The sequence below is a fragment of the Danaus plexippus genome, chromosome 26 (assembly GCF_018135715.1).
Source record: "Danaus plexippus chromosome 26, MEX_DaPlex, whole genome shotgun sequence".
NCBI lineage: Eukaryota > Metazoa > Arthropoda > Insecta > Lepidoptera > Nymphalidae > Danaus > Danaus plexippus.
In genome coordinates, this window is record NC_083554.1 from 5,107,109 (window position 1) to 5,128,282 (window position 21,174).

Consider the following 21,174-nt stretch of genomic DNA (forward strand, 5'->3'; position numbering starts at 1 on the left):
CCTGATCATTACTAGACAGGCTTCAATACAATGAAACAAAACTGATATTTTCAGATTTACTACACGTTTTTAATTAGTTTAACTAAATACTGCCGACGTTTCGGTTGCTTGGCGGCAACTGTGATCACGGGCAGACGAGATGAAAATGTCACATTAGATCTGATTAAACTTCAATACATTAAAAAATATCATTCGTTTAAACGAACAAGAAATTGAAAGTTAAAAGAAATCCTACATTTTGAACTTTGAAAAAAAAACGAAATTTTTAAATCGTATAAAAACACCATTTATGTGCTTTTTAATTTTGCATTATTAATTGTAAGAAATATTATTTACACATTATTTTTAATCTAAATCAATATACCCAATCATTTAGCTTACAAATTAATTACATCAGTAATGATCATCACAAAATGTATATCTTAAATGAACCACTTTTTCGTTTGAGGTTCATTAACAGAATAGCCATTACTAAAAATACCTGATTAATATTTTTTTATTCGGAATACATCGCAGTGTTTCGTAGGTATAACGATAAAATTTTATCCCCGGAACTACATTGTTAGACAACGGTCACATTTGATATTTAATTCTATGAATCGCCAGCCATATGACGGGTTGCAATAGTATTTATTATTGAAACATTCGTAGCAAAGCTGAATTGTTTCGTTGCTTATTTACAGGCTTGCTCTGCGGTTAAATTTGAGTTTCTCTGTTAACTTTTGATGTGGAAATGGAATTATTTTGATTATATTTTGGTGTTATTGTGGTTTTCGTGTGTGTTTTAAAACTTTTAACTCGTTTTATACTGGTTAGCTTTGAGGGTTAGTTGGAGTTGACGTAAGCGTTTTATATCTAGTTTAAATCTTTTTGTAATGATTTGAATTGTTCATAATTTAAGCTGTTATGTTTTAAATATCATGTTAGAAGAGGTACATATTTATTTAAGAACAAATGAATAAATAGAGAGAGTTTTTCAAACTATTCTTTTATTTATTCTAACTCCGACATAACTGAAGTGACTTAAGTAATTTCAATCAATGAAAACGAATGTCTTAATAGATTATTTGATCCTGTATACATTAAACCGTAACATAATTTCTTAGTCAAACATATATCACGGGCAGACGAGATGATCACGGTTGCTGAAAAGTAACCGAAACGTCGGGATTATGTAGTTTTAAAGTAATAAAATTCGCGTAGTATATCCGAAATATATTAATTTCATTTAAATGTATAAAACTCGCAAAAATCTTAGATCTCATTATATACCAGCATTGTTTAGTATCAAATTAAATAAAACAAAAAATGTCATATTATATAAACTTGCATAATTTAAGTCACCTTGCCATGAACAACGTATGTGTTTAAGATTTATGAGATGTTTTCATACAAAAATAGCACATTCTCATTAAATGTGAAATATCTCTATTCCCACCTCAAGACGCTACTAATCCTGTATAATTAAGGCATGCAATATTAACACTGCCATGCTAGTTTATTATTCAGTTCTCTCCGCAATGGATGCGACCGCGGGTTTGCATATGTATGTGGTGATAAGCGTATAATGATTGCAAATTTAATAATATAGTTTTTGAATTAAACAACAAATAGCTTTTATGTTCGTATCAATTCTTATACATGTTCTCATTTAGAATGTATTAACGTGATTAAAAATGTTATATTCAAATAGGAACCGGTTGTATTTTTTTTTTTAATTGTATTCAAACGTACGCCGCATTAGCACCATTATACAAATACGGCGGTCGCAAATTAAAAGGGGTTTAGCGGTAATTGGATTAGGTTTTTGAATTCTTTTTTTAAATTATTCTTATTTTTTTTTTTTATACAATTTAAGTAAAAAATCAATGACCTATAAAAGTTCCGATCAAAACTAACTTTAATATTTATAGAGATTGTAAAAATTTGAATAGAATAAAAGCTTAATACCATTAAGTTGACGATAAACAAGCGATGACAATGCACGGGCAAATCCACTCTGCTAAATTAACTCAACGTACTTGGTTCGGCCGCGTGTCACACCGACATGTTATTGTTATTCTGTGGTCCAATATATGTTAAAGTATGTCTTGTCTTATAAAATATATTTGATAAATATCATAAGTGTTAAGATTTATTAATAAAACTTTGTGTCAATTATTTTTATTAAAATTATGATAAAAATCTAAATTCTTAATTTCAGCAATAATATCTTAACTAATATATTCCTATGTTCTAATTCTGAATGCCATCTTCACTAATATTTCTTATAAATACCTATATTAACGACATAGAATCTTGAATAAATCAATATTCAATAAGAAAAAATGCCCGGTACAACTATATCGACTATTCCAGTCGAACGGTGTAACTGACGCCCGAATGTTTTATTTGTATTTCGTATGGGAATCGGATACTCTAGTGCGAACCGACAAATATATTGGATTGGTCTGATATGTACATAGCTAGAAGCCGACATGTATAGAACAAGTCTAAAGCTCACACAATGGATATTACATTTCTTTTAGATTCAAAAACAAAATTATATAACAAAATAGAGCGAATACTTTTTGGTAGACTATCAAAACATTCACGATCTTAACAATATCTAAATATTAGATCTATGAGACGACGTAAACATAAAGACATTCCGATAATGCGCTATAAATAGTGACGGAGCTATTTCGTTAATTTATATTTTCATTAGAGAACAGACTATTGGATTAAAGCATTGTTTTGTAAATGAAAACATACCAAAATATTTCTAATTAATTTTCAGCGTACCTTCATTTAAATTAGGAATATTCTATTTAGCATCTAGTCTATTCATTTTTATTTTTAAAACAATATTTTTAAGCACGAATTTATTTAACCGATTATAATATATCAATAAAAAAAAGAAGTAACAATCTTTACATTGGTGTTGGTAAGACATATATATATATATATATATATATATATATATATATATATATATATATATATAAAGCACCAAGGTTGTACATTTAAACGATGCTGTGTTTATTTTAAATCAACCCCATTGACAAGCCATAAAGTTTGATTGCAAGCCAACTGTTACATGAAACAACTTCTCCCCACAGTATACTTTTAAGACGCAGACACAGCGTCGCGACGACTCGGCGCCGGTTACGGAACCCCGAATATCGCACTTTAGGTAAAGATTAAATCCATCCTTCATCACACATCGGGATAACTTGAAAACAAGTTATAGGAATTGATAACTGTAAATCCGTTGGTTATAATTATACATTAACATTCAGAATTATATCAAAATTATCAACCCACATTTTATATAGAGTCTATTTATCATAATTACTTACAGTTGTTTATATATTTAGGAAGAACATCTAAATTGATTATTAATTTTTTTCTTTTAAGTCGACGATAAATTTACATTTTCATATTTTAAAAATACAACAAAATAATGTTCATACAATGAGATATTAATTCTTAATTCTATTTATTTTTTACATTGACATACTAACAGCGAACAGGATGCAATATATTTAATTCTCAAAAAGTTTTCTATTAACTATTAACAAGCGAAAGAGGACAAGAGTGAAACAATTAGCCACTTCAAATAGTCTTAGACACATAAAAAGAACATTCTCGAACATTCTTGAACATTCCGTAACATCACAAACAGTATTAACTTTGCGCCCCTAAAATCAATTGACATAGCCTCCCCCGGCGCCAAGAAGTCTGCTCCCGGAGAATTATTTGCCATTGTAGCTTTATCGTGCTGCCTTTTATGTCTGATATTAAACTAAAAGTGTATATTTTATATGCAATGTGTCTTATACATAAAATAATATTTATCGTAAAATAATGAGCTTATTTAAAATAAGAATAAAACACTTTTTAATACATAGACATTGTGCGGTCATAGCTAACACAAACTTTTTCTTAATGTTATTTTTTTTTTATTTACATTAATTAAAAACTTTTAATATTTCAGTTTGACGGAAACTGAAATTTATTTAACTGTTATTTGTGTCTCTTTGAGTAAGTATTTACAGTTACGTGAATTCGAGCGACAGACTGACGGGCGTCTCTACTTCGAGGGCTCCGAAGAATTGGTCTTCACTGAAATGTCTGACTTCTTAAATTATAGCTTTACGAAATGATATCACGATTTTAATTTATTTAACATCAACTTATAGAGGCCCACGAATGTAGGAATTAAAGAATATATTAAAATGGTTCTTTTAAGTTAAAAAAATCATTATACGTATAAACGTAATCACGTAGAATTCGTTTTATTAAAAATATTTATATGAAACAAATATGGAAAAAAATATACAAGAATAGAGTGAAGCGAGTTATTCTTTCGCCGTGGGAAATTATAGACAAACTTAAAGACAGCTTAGAAACGAAATTAAATCATATTTTTATTACGATTTTTTACTCTGGGTGAGATATTCTATTTTATTATATTATATGGTAGATTATTTATTGTATATGTGAAATACAGCATGCATGCACATGCTTAATCTTATCAAATGCCTGCAGAATTCATTCGCTGTGGACACCCTTAATATTATGTTATTTCCCTTTAGCAACTTTAGAGTTCTAAAAAGGTCTTATACTCAGATAAGAAAACTGTTTTCTGGTAGGGAAAAAGTCATTTATTTAAAAAATTTAGATATGTTTAAATATTTTGTTACTTTAATATAAATCCGTATAGCGGTTATACTTTTTTTTGAGAAGCTGTGATAGTTATTACAATATACTATTTTATTAATATTTCTGTTCCCTTTATGATACTGATATTTTAAGCTTATTTTATGAATTATTGAAGTATTGAGTATTACATTTCAATGATCCAATTGAGGTTTCTGTGACCGATTTATTGTATTTGAACAGCTATCGGTTCGTACCGATTTACGTTTCGTAACCTAATAATGAAATATGTTTATTATATTGTCTAGAATTTATATATATTAGCATGCAGCTACCTTACATCAATTCATTGGTTGCTTAATAAAATACACATAGCTTAAAGGAGTATGAAGCCAAAAAAAATATCCCTTTAGATGCAAATATTTATATAAAAAGAATTAATTTATTAATATGTTTAAAACAATACCTATTTAAATGCCTTTAAACGCATTTTCTATTATTTTATAACTAAATAATCCTGACGTTTCGATTCCTTAACAGTTTACGGTAACCGTGATCACGGGTGGGAGGGTTGAAAGCGTAGTTTTCTAGTTTTAGATTATTTTTTTTTTAGATTAGATCCATTCGTAGTTTTAGTTACATTTAAATGTCTGTGTTAAATCGAAAATCTTGAATAATTTGATAAAATACTTATTTATCTGTCAAAAATAATACCAAGCTCAATATAAGTTTTAAAATATAGATTTTAAATAATCTCTGATAAAGTTAGTACTTAGTATTTCCAAAAAAAAAAATAATTATGAAACAATAGTCGCAATAAGTTAATACTTTTCATAATAATCCAATAATCGAACAAAGCTTGAATTTTTCGTGTTTAAAATAAATGTTCGGACAATTTTTTTCCTATTATATAAAGTTATTGAATAATAAATTACTAAACCTACCATTTGACATGAATAAAGTGAATTAAGAATAAATGATAAGCATTAAGAATTTTTCAATTGTACGTGTAAAAGACAAATATATACCTTTAAGAATTATAAACAATATATAATTAATTATACTATGAGAAACATAGATAAAATAATTGACAATAATCCGAAATTAGAATCATTATTATTATATGGCTATGTTATCTTAAGGATTATAATAAATTCGACATCGGCTTTCACTTTTATCCTTGCTCTCTTATATTAAATAAAAAAAAAAAAAACAATACGAACGGTACAATTGCAATTTATCACGGAGTTGAGAACCACAAAGCTCTGAATTTGGAGATAAGCTAACTATGCCGTCCCAAGAACAGTCATAAAGCAGGAAAGCAAAAACAGGATATCAACCTTATCTCACTGATAACAGTAATGCTGGATAATTACTGTTTCTTTGATGATTTCTATTTAAAGGACCTGTTTAATAATAAAGCATATCAATTAAAAATATTATCACATATCATACATATGGTATATATATATATATATTAAATTTTTTATACAATAATGATATTTATGGTGTGTTAATTTAATTTAATTTTTATATTTATGTTTACATAAACAAAATACATAAGATAAAAATATATAAAGAACACATGTCCTTTATATATTTTTATCTTTTCGAAACCTGGCAAGTGCCAATGTGATCTTTTCCTAGTCATATGTACTCGATGCTTTTATGATATGAAGCAAAATCTACTCGACATTCGTTTAAAAGCCATTGGTATACTTATTTAATGATGCCATAACAAACCTTTAACTTCGTAAAAATATGCAGAAATATTTGATCTTCAAGACATGTCATGTCTGCATCAGTAATTTGGAAAGGTGTTATTATAAGAACGTATTATTAATTTGCTATTTGTAATAAGTAAAAAAATTTGTGACAAATGTTAATAAAACAGATCAAGTCGCGTTATTAGTTATTTATATGATTATATTTGTTGCAGGTACAGGTCCCGATGCTTTGAGAAGTGTGACGCATCATCACGATGCAGACATGTTGGTTCCTCGCACTCCTCTTGTGCTATTTCGTGAAAGGTATCATTTCCTATAATTAGATCTAAGCCCTTTATTTTATTATTTTCAAAAACTACATACTCACGTGATCACGGTTACTTTGCAGCAACCGTGATCACGGGCAGACGAGATGAGAATGTCTGGAGTTTTGGATGAAGAAGTTTTTTTCTTATTTTTACCCCAATTTTCTAATGATATCCTTTCATATTTAAATCTCATCAATGTCTTAATGAGATCTAAGATTTTCGTGAGTTTTATTCATTTAAATGAAACTAGTATTTTTCAGATAAACTACGCGTGATTTATTTTTGTTAAATGTTCATCAATGTCTTTGTAATGAAAATCAGTATATATTTTCGTGATTGCCAATAAGTACATCTATTATATATTATCCAACAGCTAATAAATAACTATTCGCTTGTCGGATGAAGATTTCCGCAATATGTTTCCGTTCATCAAAATGTTTAACGTCCTATATTAATTACAAAAATAGTACTGCAAATACGTGATAACTAACACATAATTTAAAGATTATTAACAGATATTTACAAACTATGATAAATTATACAACTCAGTCTTTTTGTTTTTTAATGCAAAAACCGCTATCCCATAACCAATTATTACTTTCATGTTACTGAATACGGATTGTTTAAAACCAATTTGTATCTCCGACGATCTAACTTACACAGCCAATTAGCTAGATTTGACCGCAGCTCCGCTTTGTTTTTAGTACTAAACAATATTATAAAAATTTTTGCTACATTTTGGGGTCGTGTAACTAAAGTTTTATTTGGGTTTAAACGAATCAAAGCTCGTTTCTAATACGACAACAATATTCATGAATTTGATAGTCTTTAGTTTAGCGATCGATAAAAATTCTTATATTGTTATAATAAATGAAAGAGATAATTAAGAGGCACTCGTCAAGTCTCATAAATTGCATAGACGCCTTAAAGGTCTTTTAAAAATATTTCCTATATTTTTCAAACCTTTCCGATTTTTTTTTACGTATTTAATCCAGTAAGGAACGAACAGCCTTTTTTCAGTCAAAACCTATTAACACATCAATGTTTTCTGATTAATCTAGATGAGACAGAACTTCGTATATAAAATTATATGTGTAAAATAACAGAAAAAATTGTTTATGATATTTTTTTTCAGACATATGCGGCAGTTGGGAAGAATGGTGGACATACGACGGAATATCAGGTATTGTTGAAATAAAAAAAAGTAATAGTAATAATTATTAAAATGATAATATTGTTTCATTATTTTTTTCATTTATATATACTAGATATAATTATATTAAAAAAAAATATGTAGAACGTAAACTAAAATTGAAATGACGACAGATAAATAACAAAGAAATAGCCTTACATCCGCAACTGAGTGTGAATATTTTCAAAATGGACCTATCCAACTTGGTCATTATAAAATACCAGTCTAAAATCTGAAACACATTACATCGTAGTGACATCCAAATGACATTGATAAGATCTTAATGATAGTTCATGCGCTGTGTCATTACGTGATACAGGAACGTAATGTTTCGGCCAGTTCGTAAATTTTTAGTGGGTATGGAACGATATAATATTTATGACTCGGTTTTATGAAATAAAATATAAAAATAGATTTCGTTACGTATGAATATATATGTATTATAAAATTCTATAAAGTAAAATGTAATGATAATAGTACACGTTAAAATTTCATATGGAAATCAAACTTTACAATCCAACGGACATATACATAACCAATGTATAATTTACTTTTATGTAGCCCCAATCCTCATTACCGGGCACTGGAAAAAATTCGGCTAATGTAACGATAACGGCCGTCCGGGTATATCCGATAGTGTCCGATGGTACCCTAACATTACATCACGCATTCGTTTCCATTACACCGCGGCGACATAAAATTACGTTTAAACGAGTCAGCTTCACTGGGCCTAACGAAATTAATTTTAAGGTTGACATACCAAAATTAAACAAAACACATTCCTGATATTTCGAGCAGTACCATTTCTTGGTTATTGAACAGTCGAATTGATATAAAATACACGAAATTCATATGCCTTAGTTGTAGCATTCAATTTATGATCTCATTTTTATACGGGAACTGTTTAAACTGTGGTAATAAATAACGTTAATATTATCGTATCGTGTCGGACATTGGACACACTCAATAGCATTATAGTACACACGACTCAGTGCACTGTGATGGGGGAATTTTGCGGTAGCCCGAATTTCCATTGGATGCGATATCACTGTAACACTATTCAATAGGCTTTTATATTTGAGTAACGACTATTTCGACTCATCATCATTTTAAACTATTTCATTGACATAAAATTATTCAGCTATGAAATTTTATGTCATATTATTATTTAATTTATTATATTATCATGATTATGATTATAAAAAGTATTCTTATTTTACGTAATTAAGTCAATGTTTAATAATGGTCTAAAATAACTGTATATTTCTAATAATATTCAGATTCTATTACATTCAAGCACATTTTTATCATTGAAACCAATCTGAGTTAGTACTTAAATTTAAATTCAAATTAGACTTTATAATAAAAAATACATCTTCAAAAAGACTTCTACATCCCTCTCGTTCGGTCAAATTATCATTCTATATTTCCTAACTTAAACTTTTCAACATAACTCCCATTCATAAAATGTATCTTTATTGATGCCACGTTAATGATCAGTACTGTATAGATTACATCACTAAGATTATACCAATTGTTAGTCTAATGACGGGACGCTTCACACATACACATCATTATGGAATAGAGGCTACGTCATTAAAATATCATTAGATTCTTTAAAGGCTTCCAAATAATTACTTTCGTTATACTATTACGGAATTGGTATCAGAATTTGTTTAATTAAATACACTGTCTTTTGAATAAACGACTTGTTTGATATAAGTTGACTCTTATGATTAGTATTGACAATGATTGAGTATTTTATTTTAAATGGTGTGTTGTTTTTTTTTAATCTATCATATGTATTCTTCGTTATTTAGGAATTCTTATGTATTCTGAGACTGAAGTGAACTTCCTAAAACTAAAAGAAAATGTTGAAATTCTTAATGTGTCTCAATGCCTCTATTTTGTTAAGTATGATATTAATGCTAGCGATAACGTTCCCTATCACAGGTCCGGGTTTCTGGGGTCTAATCAATCCGCAATGGAACATGTGTAACAAGGGCCGGCGGCAGAGTCCCGTCAACATAGAACCCGATAAATTACTCTTTGACCCCTGGCTGAGAGACATACAGTTTGATAAACATAAGGTGAGCTTAATTTTCATTTTTATATAAAATAAGTCTTAATAATAAACTCATAAATTAATAGAATGATACAAATCAAATAATTACGTAATGTTAAAGTATTTTTAATGTGTTTTTTCTCCATACTTACAGTTATAAACATATATTCCAATATAATTTTTAAATTACAACAATAATCTACTCTATTCGAAGTCTTTGACTAGATATGTACTCAAAGTTATGTTCATATTATACAAATCTGTTGGTTGTTTAATTTTTCGTTGCTAAGCAACCTGTATGTCAGCATTGGATTTAAATTACGGTCACATACTTTAATAATTTTGGTCAGAAATTATATATGACGAGACGTGGTGGCATGAAGGTTAAAAACCCGCCTGTCAGGCATGAGTGTACACGGGTTTGAAACCTGACTAGTGACCAATGTGACTTTTTCCGAGTCATATGTACTCTTTAAGAGTATTTAGACACCACTGTCAGATAGTGAAGGAAAACATCCTGAGGAAACCTGGACTTATAATTTCAAATAATAAATTTGAAATCGCCAATTCGCCTTGAGCAAGCGCGGTGATTAATACTCTAACTTTCTCCATGTGAGAAAAGGCCATTGTTCAGTAGTGAGCACCGATAGGCTGATGATGATGATACAATAAACTGAGACGAAACCTCTCAGCATTCCATGGATTCACCGTGCGGGTGCCGGGTCCATCGCGTTGCAGGAAGAGGAGCTTTAACAGTGCCTGGGCCTTGCTACCCAGGTGTAGGTTTAAGGTGTAGGTATAAGGGTATCTAACACGCTTTAAACGCTCACCTCCACTGTCCAAGCTCCGCTCTCTACCTAACCAAATTTGAAACGGACCTGCTAGGGCTGCCTTCGACGCACATTCCAAGAATGAACTGATGTTAGTTCTTGGCAGGCCTAAGTTTTTAGCAGGTTGTAGAGAAATTTGGCTGTTATACCTCTCGCTCCTACTTTTACCGTGAACAAATTTACAACGAACATATTTTTAGTGAGTTCGTTAGTGAGCTTGTAATACTTATTGACCTTGTTGGCATGATCTTTGGGGATGTTGGTTTCCCAAGGAACCGTGAGCTCTATCAGTACAACGCGCGTTAAAATTCGCGAATATAAAAATATGTCCGGTCTGGAGGCCGATGCACACATATCGTCTGGGATTTTATACTGCTTTTAATACGTATCGATCATTATAGTCCAATCCAAGGCCGCTTTAATAATAGAGTAAGGCTGGACGTTTGATTTTGTAGCCCTAGTGCCTTCTCTCATAAAACCTTTTGGTCGTTGGTTTGTGATTATTTCTTTTTGCACTCTTGGTACCGATAGACTAACCGCTTCACGTATGATTTCTAAAACCCTATCGTGATGACGCGAGTACTGACATCTAGGATATATCTAGGAGTACCCTACATTTCACCAGCAAATGCTTAGCAGTTCCAACTGCCTCCCCGCAGATGTAGCAAGTTTTTTCGGTACCTTTGCCCCATCTTACTAAATTACTCTGATCTGGGAGAGTCACCTGAAACGCATTGAGATAAAATTTTAGCAGTTTTGGGCACCAATCATAAATTAAATTGCACTACTTTAGAGCTAATGGGATGCAAAAAACTCCCATATGTAGCCACTCATTCTGCGTTTCTAAGCTCATTGCACGGATCTTATATTTAGAATTCTCGTCTTGCCGAATAAAGGTCTTTAATATATACGTATCTTTGGCCTTCCTACTTGATCCTAACCCTACTCTATTACTTTGTGTCCTATCATAAAATGTTTGTGGAATTGAAGTATCGATTCTAGCTCTAGGTCATCTTTGTCTTTTGGGAGTGATATAATAACGTCATCCTGGGATTTCCGAGCCACAACTTCAAAACCTTTACTACGCTTGCATCTAATTTTGACAGAAGGGTCTTACTAAAATCATAGATGAGGCCAATTTAAGAAGAAGAAGTATTCCCGAACACATGCGATGCAATTTCATCAACATGTCTGACAATACTAAACAGACAAGGGTAATAAAAGTAGATTGTAATCACTAGTTCTATCCATTATGCTAAACCCATTGACCAAGCCAGTTGTTATGGCCAGTGTAACGTTTTTGTTGGTCAGTCGTTATTCTGATAGAGTCACTGCGGCAGTAATCCCTCTAAAATACACACTAACACAAGTGAACATGACATGCGACGATTCAGACATAGGAATACTACTTCTACGTTAACACTTAATTCTTAAAAATAGTTCTCATTAATTATAACAAATTTTTTCATATATTCTTTACATAACTAGATTTTCCAACTACTTTCACTTGAGAAGTTATTAATTAAGGTTATTATATATTAATATTTAAGTAGAATATTTTTCATATAATATATCATGTTTAAATGTTAATAAGTGAAATATCCAACATGAATACTACATCTAAAATTATTATTATTCACACAGCAATAAGTCTAAATCAAATAAATTTACAATATTACTGAAACTATTTCAATATATGTATACCTACGTAATAGACCAAAGCATTACGCTTAACTTTTAAGTACAAACAATATTTTAAGTCACCATAAACAAACATAAAACTCCAAAGCTAGAATCGCAATACATTCAGAACAACATAGACTTAGCAAAAACCGGATTTAGATAACATATCACCTCGCATATATTACCATCCATTACCAACTATTACCATCCAGTTTGGATTTTGTATACGTTTATAATATTACAGAACATATAACTAATAAATACACTTATTTAATGAGATGTTTAATATATGTATATTAATATTATTACTATCCCGACCTTATAAATTTATTTATTAGATTTTTGTGCACGATTTTACGTGAAAGCATCTTAAAAACATGTTTGACTATTAAGTTTTGAATCGTAATAATATTTTATTATCTACATTTTTCTTTACTTTTTAACTTTACATGCACTGAAGAAAGATGATACGTTTCAAATTATATAAAAAGTTTGTTAAATTAAGGTTAATTAAAACTTGATTATGTATATTAGTTACACAAGGTAATAAAAAAGATTTAATAAGTAAATACACAACGCACCAGTCGAAAATAAAAATATGCCAGTTTTTAATATTTCCGGAATACTGGTTAGTATTCCCAACAGTCCGTTATCACACTTGTTATCTTTGGTTTGAACTACAACATTATCTAACGATTAATCAGTAAACTTGGTGTATCTTTTACATAAATAGCACGAGAGTTACACAAGGGCACTCCACGCCTATAGTGTTCACATGAATATAAAAATAATAGATGCGTTTACAGAATAACCTACTTGTAACAAACTATATAATTATAAGAAAAATTATGGAGATATCCATATTTTTGTGACACTTTCTAACAGAACAGCCGTATTTTGAAATAAACCGCTACAATATATACATACATAGGCTACAGAAAAGCTGACATCGATAAAAAAATGCCACTTTTATTACTACGTTAAACTGCTTGTGGCAAAGTCGTCTAAAATAATATAATTTAAATATAAATAGACAATATGTCTAATAAATTTATATTGAGTTGTATCTCCTGAAGGGGACAGATAGGTATTTAAGCGCTTTAAACATATTCTTTATAAACATTATTATTGCCTTACTATAAATACCAGAGCGGTACTTGATTGTTGGCTACTTTTCTCTTGAACTCACCCACTACTATTCTTAACACGTAATCTCATTTGAAGTTTCATACCCGCAATGAACATAAAATTATCAATTTACAACTTTTTAAAAACCCGGCCATGAATAGTGAAGATTTAAAAGTTGAATATGCATGCAAAGTATATTATAATGTGCATATATATATATATATATATATATATATATATATATATGTATTCAGGTAATTACTAACACATGCCAAACCAGTTACAAAAATATTATGAAAATTTTGCTAATTATTTTGAAGTCACTCAACAGCCAACACACGACAAGAAGGGGAGAGTTAAATCGAATGTAATTGTATTATATAAAACTAATATAAAATAATGAATATAATATTAAAAAACGACTATACTTACATTACTAAATAAATAATTCAAATAGAAATTACCTTTCGAAACTCAATGTCGCTTCCAGAAGCCAAACGTCATAATAATCCTCGCGTGTCAGTTGGCAATATGTCATCTTAGTTGAAAGCGCAAAACTTGCCAGGTTTTAATCAAGGTGCGCCCATTGATTGATATGATCTGCCCCCGGATAGTTGGCAACCTGATTCATAGCACCACGCCCTTGATATTTCATTTGAATAGATTATGGCGGTTATAAATTTTAGTAATATTTAACCATTATTATATACATATATCATTAATCTAATAAGTAGTTGACAGGTCTTAATTAACAAATTCTTGGCGCGTTGTATTTTTCCGCTTAGAACCATTCTAAAGTACATTAAAAAATAGCCTGATATTATTGTAAACAGGTCAGCGGTGTCCTTCAAAACACTGGCCAATCACTGGTCTTCCGAGTCGAAAAGGACAGCAAACACCAGGTCAACATTAGCGGTGGGCCACTGTCTTACAGATACCAGTTCGAGGAGATATATTTCCATTATGGTTTGGAAGACAACCGGGGCTCTGAACACCAAATTGATCATCATACCTTTCCTGGAGAGGTAATACTTTAAATTATATTTACCTTACTACAGATTTTACAAAGGTATCAAGCGTTTCCAAAATATCAAATTTAATTCTTCGCACATAAGTATTAGCGTAAGTTATAAAATGAGATTTTTCTGTTGTATAGTAATTAATTTGAAGATATAAAGTACTGCCGTCTGCATTTTTTATAGTTTTTTGTCTTTCTCTGTACAATTTTGCTTGACTCTGACTTTCTTTCGGAAGTTGTATTAAGTCTTTTAATAAAAAGTGGAGGACTTATATAAATTTAAATGAATCTAATATTTTTCGGATAACCTACGCGTGATTTATTTTTGTAAAAAACTACATACTCCCGACGTTTCGGTTACTTTTCAGCAACCGTGATCACGGTAAATCACGCGTAGTTTATCCGAAAAATATTAGTTTCATTTAAATGAATAAAACTCGCGAAAATCTTAGATCTCACTTATATAAATTTCATCAAAAAATTATAAGAAAATTTGGAGAGAGGTGCCTGAAACATCTAGTTAATATATAATACCTGTGCTTTTGGATATAAAACTGGTCGTTTTCTTTTTTAATACACATGGCTAGGACATACATATTATTACAATAATTTTTGAAACAAATCAAATAATTCTATCAACTTAATCAAAATTTTATATAAAATATTCATTGGTGGAGACGTTTTACCAACTCGTGAAAAAATAACATAAAACTAAGATGTTATTTATTTTATTTGCACTTTATAGTAATATAACATCGACGTTATTCGACAGCCGTGAAAATTTTGAAGCCTTATTGTTTTTAATTAAATTTTGCTGATTATATTAAATTTTTACAAGAATTCTTAAAATAAAGATATATTTTATCTTAAGTCTCGACTTCTGTTTGGGTATATTTCTTTTTTAGATAAGTAGTTCATTCACATTATTCACACCAATTTTTTTTCTCCCAGATACAGTTATACGGCTTCAACAAGGAATTATATCATAACATGTCAGAAGCGCAACACAAGTCCCAGGGGGTGGTAGGAATATCACTAATGGTTCAAGTAAGACAAAACAAAATACTATCAGCTAATACTAGTATAATTGACGGGAGCGATAAAGATTATGTGTGATCATTTCAGATAGGAGAACCTACTAATAAGGAACTGCGTCTAATAACCAGCGCCTTCAACAAAGTTACTTACAGAGGTAAATAGCAGTTTTCTTAAAGTTAAACACCGATACTTTTATTATTCTACTATTATGCTAATAACTTTATTTCAATAGGCAGTTCCTTCGCCATAAAACACCTACCGCTTAGTTCGTTGCTACCCAATACGCAGCAATATCTCACGTATGAAGGTTCCACCACTCACCCAGGATGCTGGGAGACCGCTGTTTGGATCATCTTCAACAAACCGATCTATATATCAAAGCAAGAGGTCAGTATATCTTTAATATTACATGTATAATATGAGTATAGGCTATAACCAAAGTGTCCATTGCTGGTATTCGTTTATTTTGTAGATGTACGCAATTCGTCGTCTGATGCAAGGGTCTCAACTGACCCCAAAGGCCCCATTGGGAAATAATGCTCGCCCGGTTCAGCCTCTGCACCATCGCACTGTCAGGACAAATATCAACTTCAACAAGCAAGGGATGCCGGTGGGTTTGAATACATAATACTGTCATATATTTATATACAAAATTTATAAATATTAGTGGGCATCTTTGAAAGACTTGAGATTTATTAAGGATTTATGCAAACTTTTCCAAATACTCTTTTTATCGTTTCCACGTTATTTCGTATGTCTACGGTCAAAGTTCACGTGTATTTTTCCGTGGACACCAACATATATTAGAAGTTTTTTTTTTTTATCCTGGCTGAAACCTTCCCAATTATTATTTTTTTTACTTGACAAGCATCTCGACATTGTATTTATTAAAAACATGACGTAACTTTTAAAAATACCAAAGTAGTTTTCTTAGTATTAAAAGGTAAACTAATAGCCCATAAAAGTCTGCGTTATCAGGCAGTTTAATATAAGTTTACCTTTGTGTTTATTTGTGTGGTTCCCAATGAAGATAAGCTCCGGTTTTGAGAAATTACGCGATGTATACGTTAAAGTTATCGCGGGTGCTAAATCTAGTGTATTTATAATAGCTAGGGTATACTTAAAGGGTTGTAACCAAGAATCTTATCAGGGCTGTGCAACGTACCAAGCTTGACCTAACAATTTTCCTTGGGCTTTGACTTGTTTCGAATACGTTTAACTAGTTTATTTTATTACTTAATAATCTATATGAATCAATTCATTTTTAGTCTGAAACTGGATATAAAGACAAATACAACCTATATAATCCAATAATGTTTAAAAAAATTTGTGTCCATAGTAGCGTTATAAATAAAAAGATTACTATATATATATATATATAAATAAATTTAAATCACTAAAGGGGCTTATACAAGCATTATAAAATTGAGATTTTACGTAAACACAGGAAACTGAAGTATGTTTAGCTTCATTGCAAATGCGACACTTGACTTTAGTAAAATGCGCTCGTGCCCATAAATTGTAGAAGCTTCAGCCTTCAAGCCTTGTTGGTGCGAAATATAATTAAGTGGAGACGGTAATTAATTTAACTAGAAGTGGCTTTCACTTAATATTGGATTGCAGTATTAATAATTGTTCAAAGGTGACACTGAGAAGCTGTGGTTATTTCTAATACTTATTTTCTAAATAAATAGTTTTATATCGAAATTTTTTGTACGATTAATTCAAACATATATATCACATTATATATTTACAGGTATCGAGTAACTGTCCTGATATGTATAGAAATATGCATTACACAGGTAATTTGAATCAAAATAAACATATATATATATATTTTTTAATTATGTCTACATTTGCATGGATTCGGAATGAGAATGTGTTAGACACTAATCGCATGGAATGCACAATTAAGACATACATACAAGTTATGCTATTAATATTTCATAAAAATAAATAATTTTTGACCTTACTATTTAAAGTGTACTTTAATAGCTTGATCGATTTCATTATGTGCTATATTTAATTGAAATCGTTAATTTCTTTTTGTTTTAACTGTATTTTTAAATTTCAGCACGATATTCCCGAAAATCACGTTCAAAACGTCTTGCATGCAAACGAAAAAACACACACAAGAAAGCATGTCACAATAATAGGTATACACCGAACTTGCACTCAGTTTTAACTCATCCAAGTCAACAGAGTTAAAATCTGTTGTCAAGCAATCGAAACAATTTCAAAATATTCGATTTATTAAAATTTGCCAGTCTTTAAATCTTTAATTCACAAACTACAAATTAAAAATATTAATCCATCCAAATAAACAAAAATCAATGCCTTCAAACCATCTAGAAAACAGTTTCAAGATCTTTAATTCATTTTAAATCTATCACACTTGCAACACTTCTTAACCAAATAATTACAATATCTCCAATCCATCCACCCAAACAGTTTAACAATCTTTAACCCTCCAATTGTAATCATTTCAGAAACGCTTTTCCATGTAACTTTATAAACTAAATACAACCTTTTATCAAACGCGAATAGTTTCGCAAGTTTGTCCTAAAACACAATTAAAATTTTTAGATGTTGCTAACTTGCCATTATGTTGATTAGCGTTGAATAGCTTATTTTCACGACTTTGATACATGAAACAAATAAATTGTCGCAAAAATGATTTATTTGATACTTTTTATATTATAATATAGGAATGAGATCGTACATTATTTTTATTTTCCTGCTATGATTACAAAATGTATACTTTCGGATTGTCAATGGAAATCAGCTTTTATGTTATGCTTTTGTAGAAATATATAATATTGGTTTGCTTCTATGTAACTTGGTATCCACTCACAACTATTGATAATACCTTGCCCATGGCTATTGGATTAATTTATTATATTTCTAGCTACTCAGTGGCCAAGAGAGCACAGCATGAGATACAGGAGCACTGAGGACCTGGCGATGCTGTCATTAAATTAGCATAAGATAAAATAATGATAATAATTGTTGACTTAATGATGTTAATGATTTTAACGTCCCCTATATTATAATGAAAATTTTCTTGATGTCTTAAATTGTAAATGGAACAGAACAAATGTTAAATATAGCTTATATTGTAGGCTTTATAGTAAATATAACATATAAAAATAAATACGATATAGAGTCTATTCAAACGTGTTTTAAAGCTGATCGTAAATAGACAAGCTTTCTATTAGATGGTAATAGTCATTGTATAAACAATATGTATCGATTGTATAAAGTAATTCAGTACTATAATCATATGATATGATAATAATAGTCGTCTAAAAGAATCTTCGCTAAAAAAAAAAATAATATTTATGAAATGTAAATAAGTGTATATTATAGTGTATTAACGTGATTCGTCCACTTCGGAATGTATTTTTAGCTAAATAAAATTATACGACAGCTTATACAAATGAAAGAATTGTATTTAACCACAACATTCATATTAACAACAAATTATACTTATATATACTGTCAAATTATTAATTATACATGTATCCAGGCTTCATAGACAAAACTCCGGTAATATATTAAGCGTTGCTTCGACGTTGATGCATATGTATAGATATTGTAGTTTTAGATGCTAAATAATATATATAAAATGTTTATGATAATTATCTATCGTTTATTTCAACCTTTTTGAATTGAATTAAAAAAATAATCAAATATAATCCCGTCACGGAATAAAAAGTTGCAAGTCAAGTTAATGATTCATATATTGAAAATAAAACGTCCGTAATCATTATAAATTTTCTTGATCGTTCTTAAAAAGTGAATATCAGAGTCAATAGTCTCATTATCAATGAATACAGCGAAATCCTCTCGATGGAACGTTTAGTGTGTTAAATAAGACATAAAGTAAATTGAGTTTAGCATTAACGGACCGTTTTATTGTTTTATTTTATTTATGAACGAATGAAATGTTATTGCAGTGATAATTTCATCTGGAGTCATCAGTTTTGATGGGAAATATGATTGTTATACTGATATAAATATATACATTTGATTCTCTTCAATGAAATTTCTAATATAGTATTGAATTAATTTAAATAAAGAAAATACCACAACAACGCTCTCTATTTATCCAGCAAGTAACATGAACCTGATCACTATTTAACTACATAGGAGATAGCTTCTTAAGCTACAACAGGAACCGGCCACGCTGTCCGGCGCGCCTTCCGCAGGAACTACGGCTGCTCGATACACTTGGACCTAATTCTAAGGCTGTATACGTCACTTCAAAAAACTTTAAATACAAAAATATACTACAAAATAAAATTTATTTTATTAATTAAGTTTTCACTCGACATTTTTCCTTTATTTTTCGTTTTAAGAATTATAAAAACGTCAATCAATCCTAAATATTTACCTTTTTTTCAAATGTATACTTTTGGAAAACTTCAATATCACTAAGATAAGAATATATTTCCGTCAAATAAAAATGAAATAAATTTTAGTCCCATCATGTTTTTTTGGTAAGGAAAATAGATTTGTTTATAACATACATACTTATAGAGTAATAATTCTCTATGAATGAATCCTTGTACAGAGACAAACGTTCGTGAAAACAAAGCAGGATATACTCGGCATGTTGTCTACGACCCACCGCTTCCTTTGGCTACAACCGCTACGCCGTAGCACATCTACGAAACACTTTCATGAACATATTCTATAACATATTATACATCTCTATTACATAATATTTTGTATATAGAAATATATAAATATATATTTTCATACATTTACACATAATAACAAACCTTCCTCTTTATCATAAACATCTATTAGTGGCTACAATATGTTAGCATTACGTTAGTTTAGCAGTTTGAGGTCTAAAATGCGCGTAAATTTTGCTCAGTGACTCCGTTCTAACTTTGATATTTTAACGGAGAACAGTTTTACAATAATTATTTATTAATAGGCTTTGACGGAAATCATAAAAAATTATGAGAACTAGACTTATACCTAGATAAACTTAAATGAGGATTATTACTTTGATTGTTCAAGTCGTGGTTATCAAATTTAAATACTTAAAAAAAATATATTTTAAGAGAAACCAAAATATAACCTCATTTGTTTTGTTTTGGAGAACACAGATTTTTTTATCTTTTTAAATGACTCAACAGGATAGACAAAATAAAAAATAGCATATAAAAAAAAAAAGTTTACTTACTCCTAGACATTTAAAATAAATATTTTAGGAGTAAGTTTCGCGAATATTATAATTTGATTTCCTACTGAATTTAACTCCTGAATCTTGTCCAATACAAAGTCGTATTAATTTTATATAAGTTTTTCCATATAAATATAAATTAGCACGAAATCTGAAAACACCTTACATAAAACAAATTTTATACAACAAACATATATCACTTTATCCGACCAGACTATATTTAGTTTGCCTTTTTAAGTTGAAACAGGAAGTGAACGGAAGTCGCGGGCGGCCATGTTGTGCGGAACTTTTAACATGACCCTGATGGCTCTTGCTAGGTTTAGAATAATATAAAAATATAT

The 21,174-nt window shown here is 29.9% G+C and overlaps 1 protein-coding gene across 2 annotated transcripts in view; it reads left to right on the forward strand.

Annotated features, from left to right (window-relative positions):
• Positions 1-19,727, forward strand: part of LOC116774340 (carbonic anhydrase-related protein 10) — a 45,587-nt gene extending 25,860 nt beyond the window's left edge. Inside the window, exons 2-11 of one of the 2 annotated variants that reach the window (XM_032667047.2) lie at positions 6,584-6,674; positions 7,815-7,862; positions 9,825-9,961; positions 14,411-14,602; positions 15,547-15,642; positions 15,721-15,787; positions 15,866-16,020; positions 16,106-16,243; positions 17,390-17,435; positions 18,542-19,727. In XM_032667047.2, the coding sequence (XP_032522938.1) occupies positions 6,626-6,674; positions 7,815-7,862; positions 9,825-9,961; positions 14,411-14,602; positions 15,547-15,642; positions 15,721-15,787; positions 15,866-16,020; positions 16,106-16,243; positions 17,390-17,435; positions 18,542-18,615 (1,002 nt within the window). In that variant the 5' untranslated portion in view covers positions 6,584-6,625 and the 3' untranslated portion in view covers positions 18,616-19,727. Of the gene's footprint in view, positions 1-6,583; positions 6,675-7,814; positions 7,863-9,824; positions 9,962-14,410; positions 14,603-15,546; positions 15,643-15,720; positions 15,788-15,865; positions 16,021-16,105; positions 16,244-17,389; positions 17,436-17,707; positions 17,924-18,541 lie in introns of those variants that run through there. The other variant, XM_032667046.2, reaches the window with a different exon arrangement.
• Positions 19,728-21,174: the final 1,447 nt, after the last annotated feature.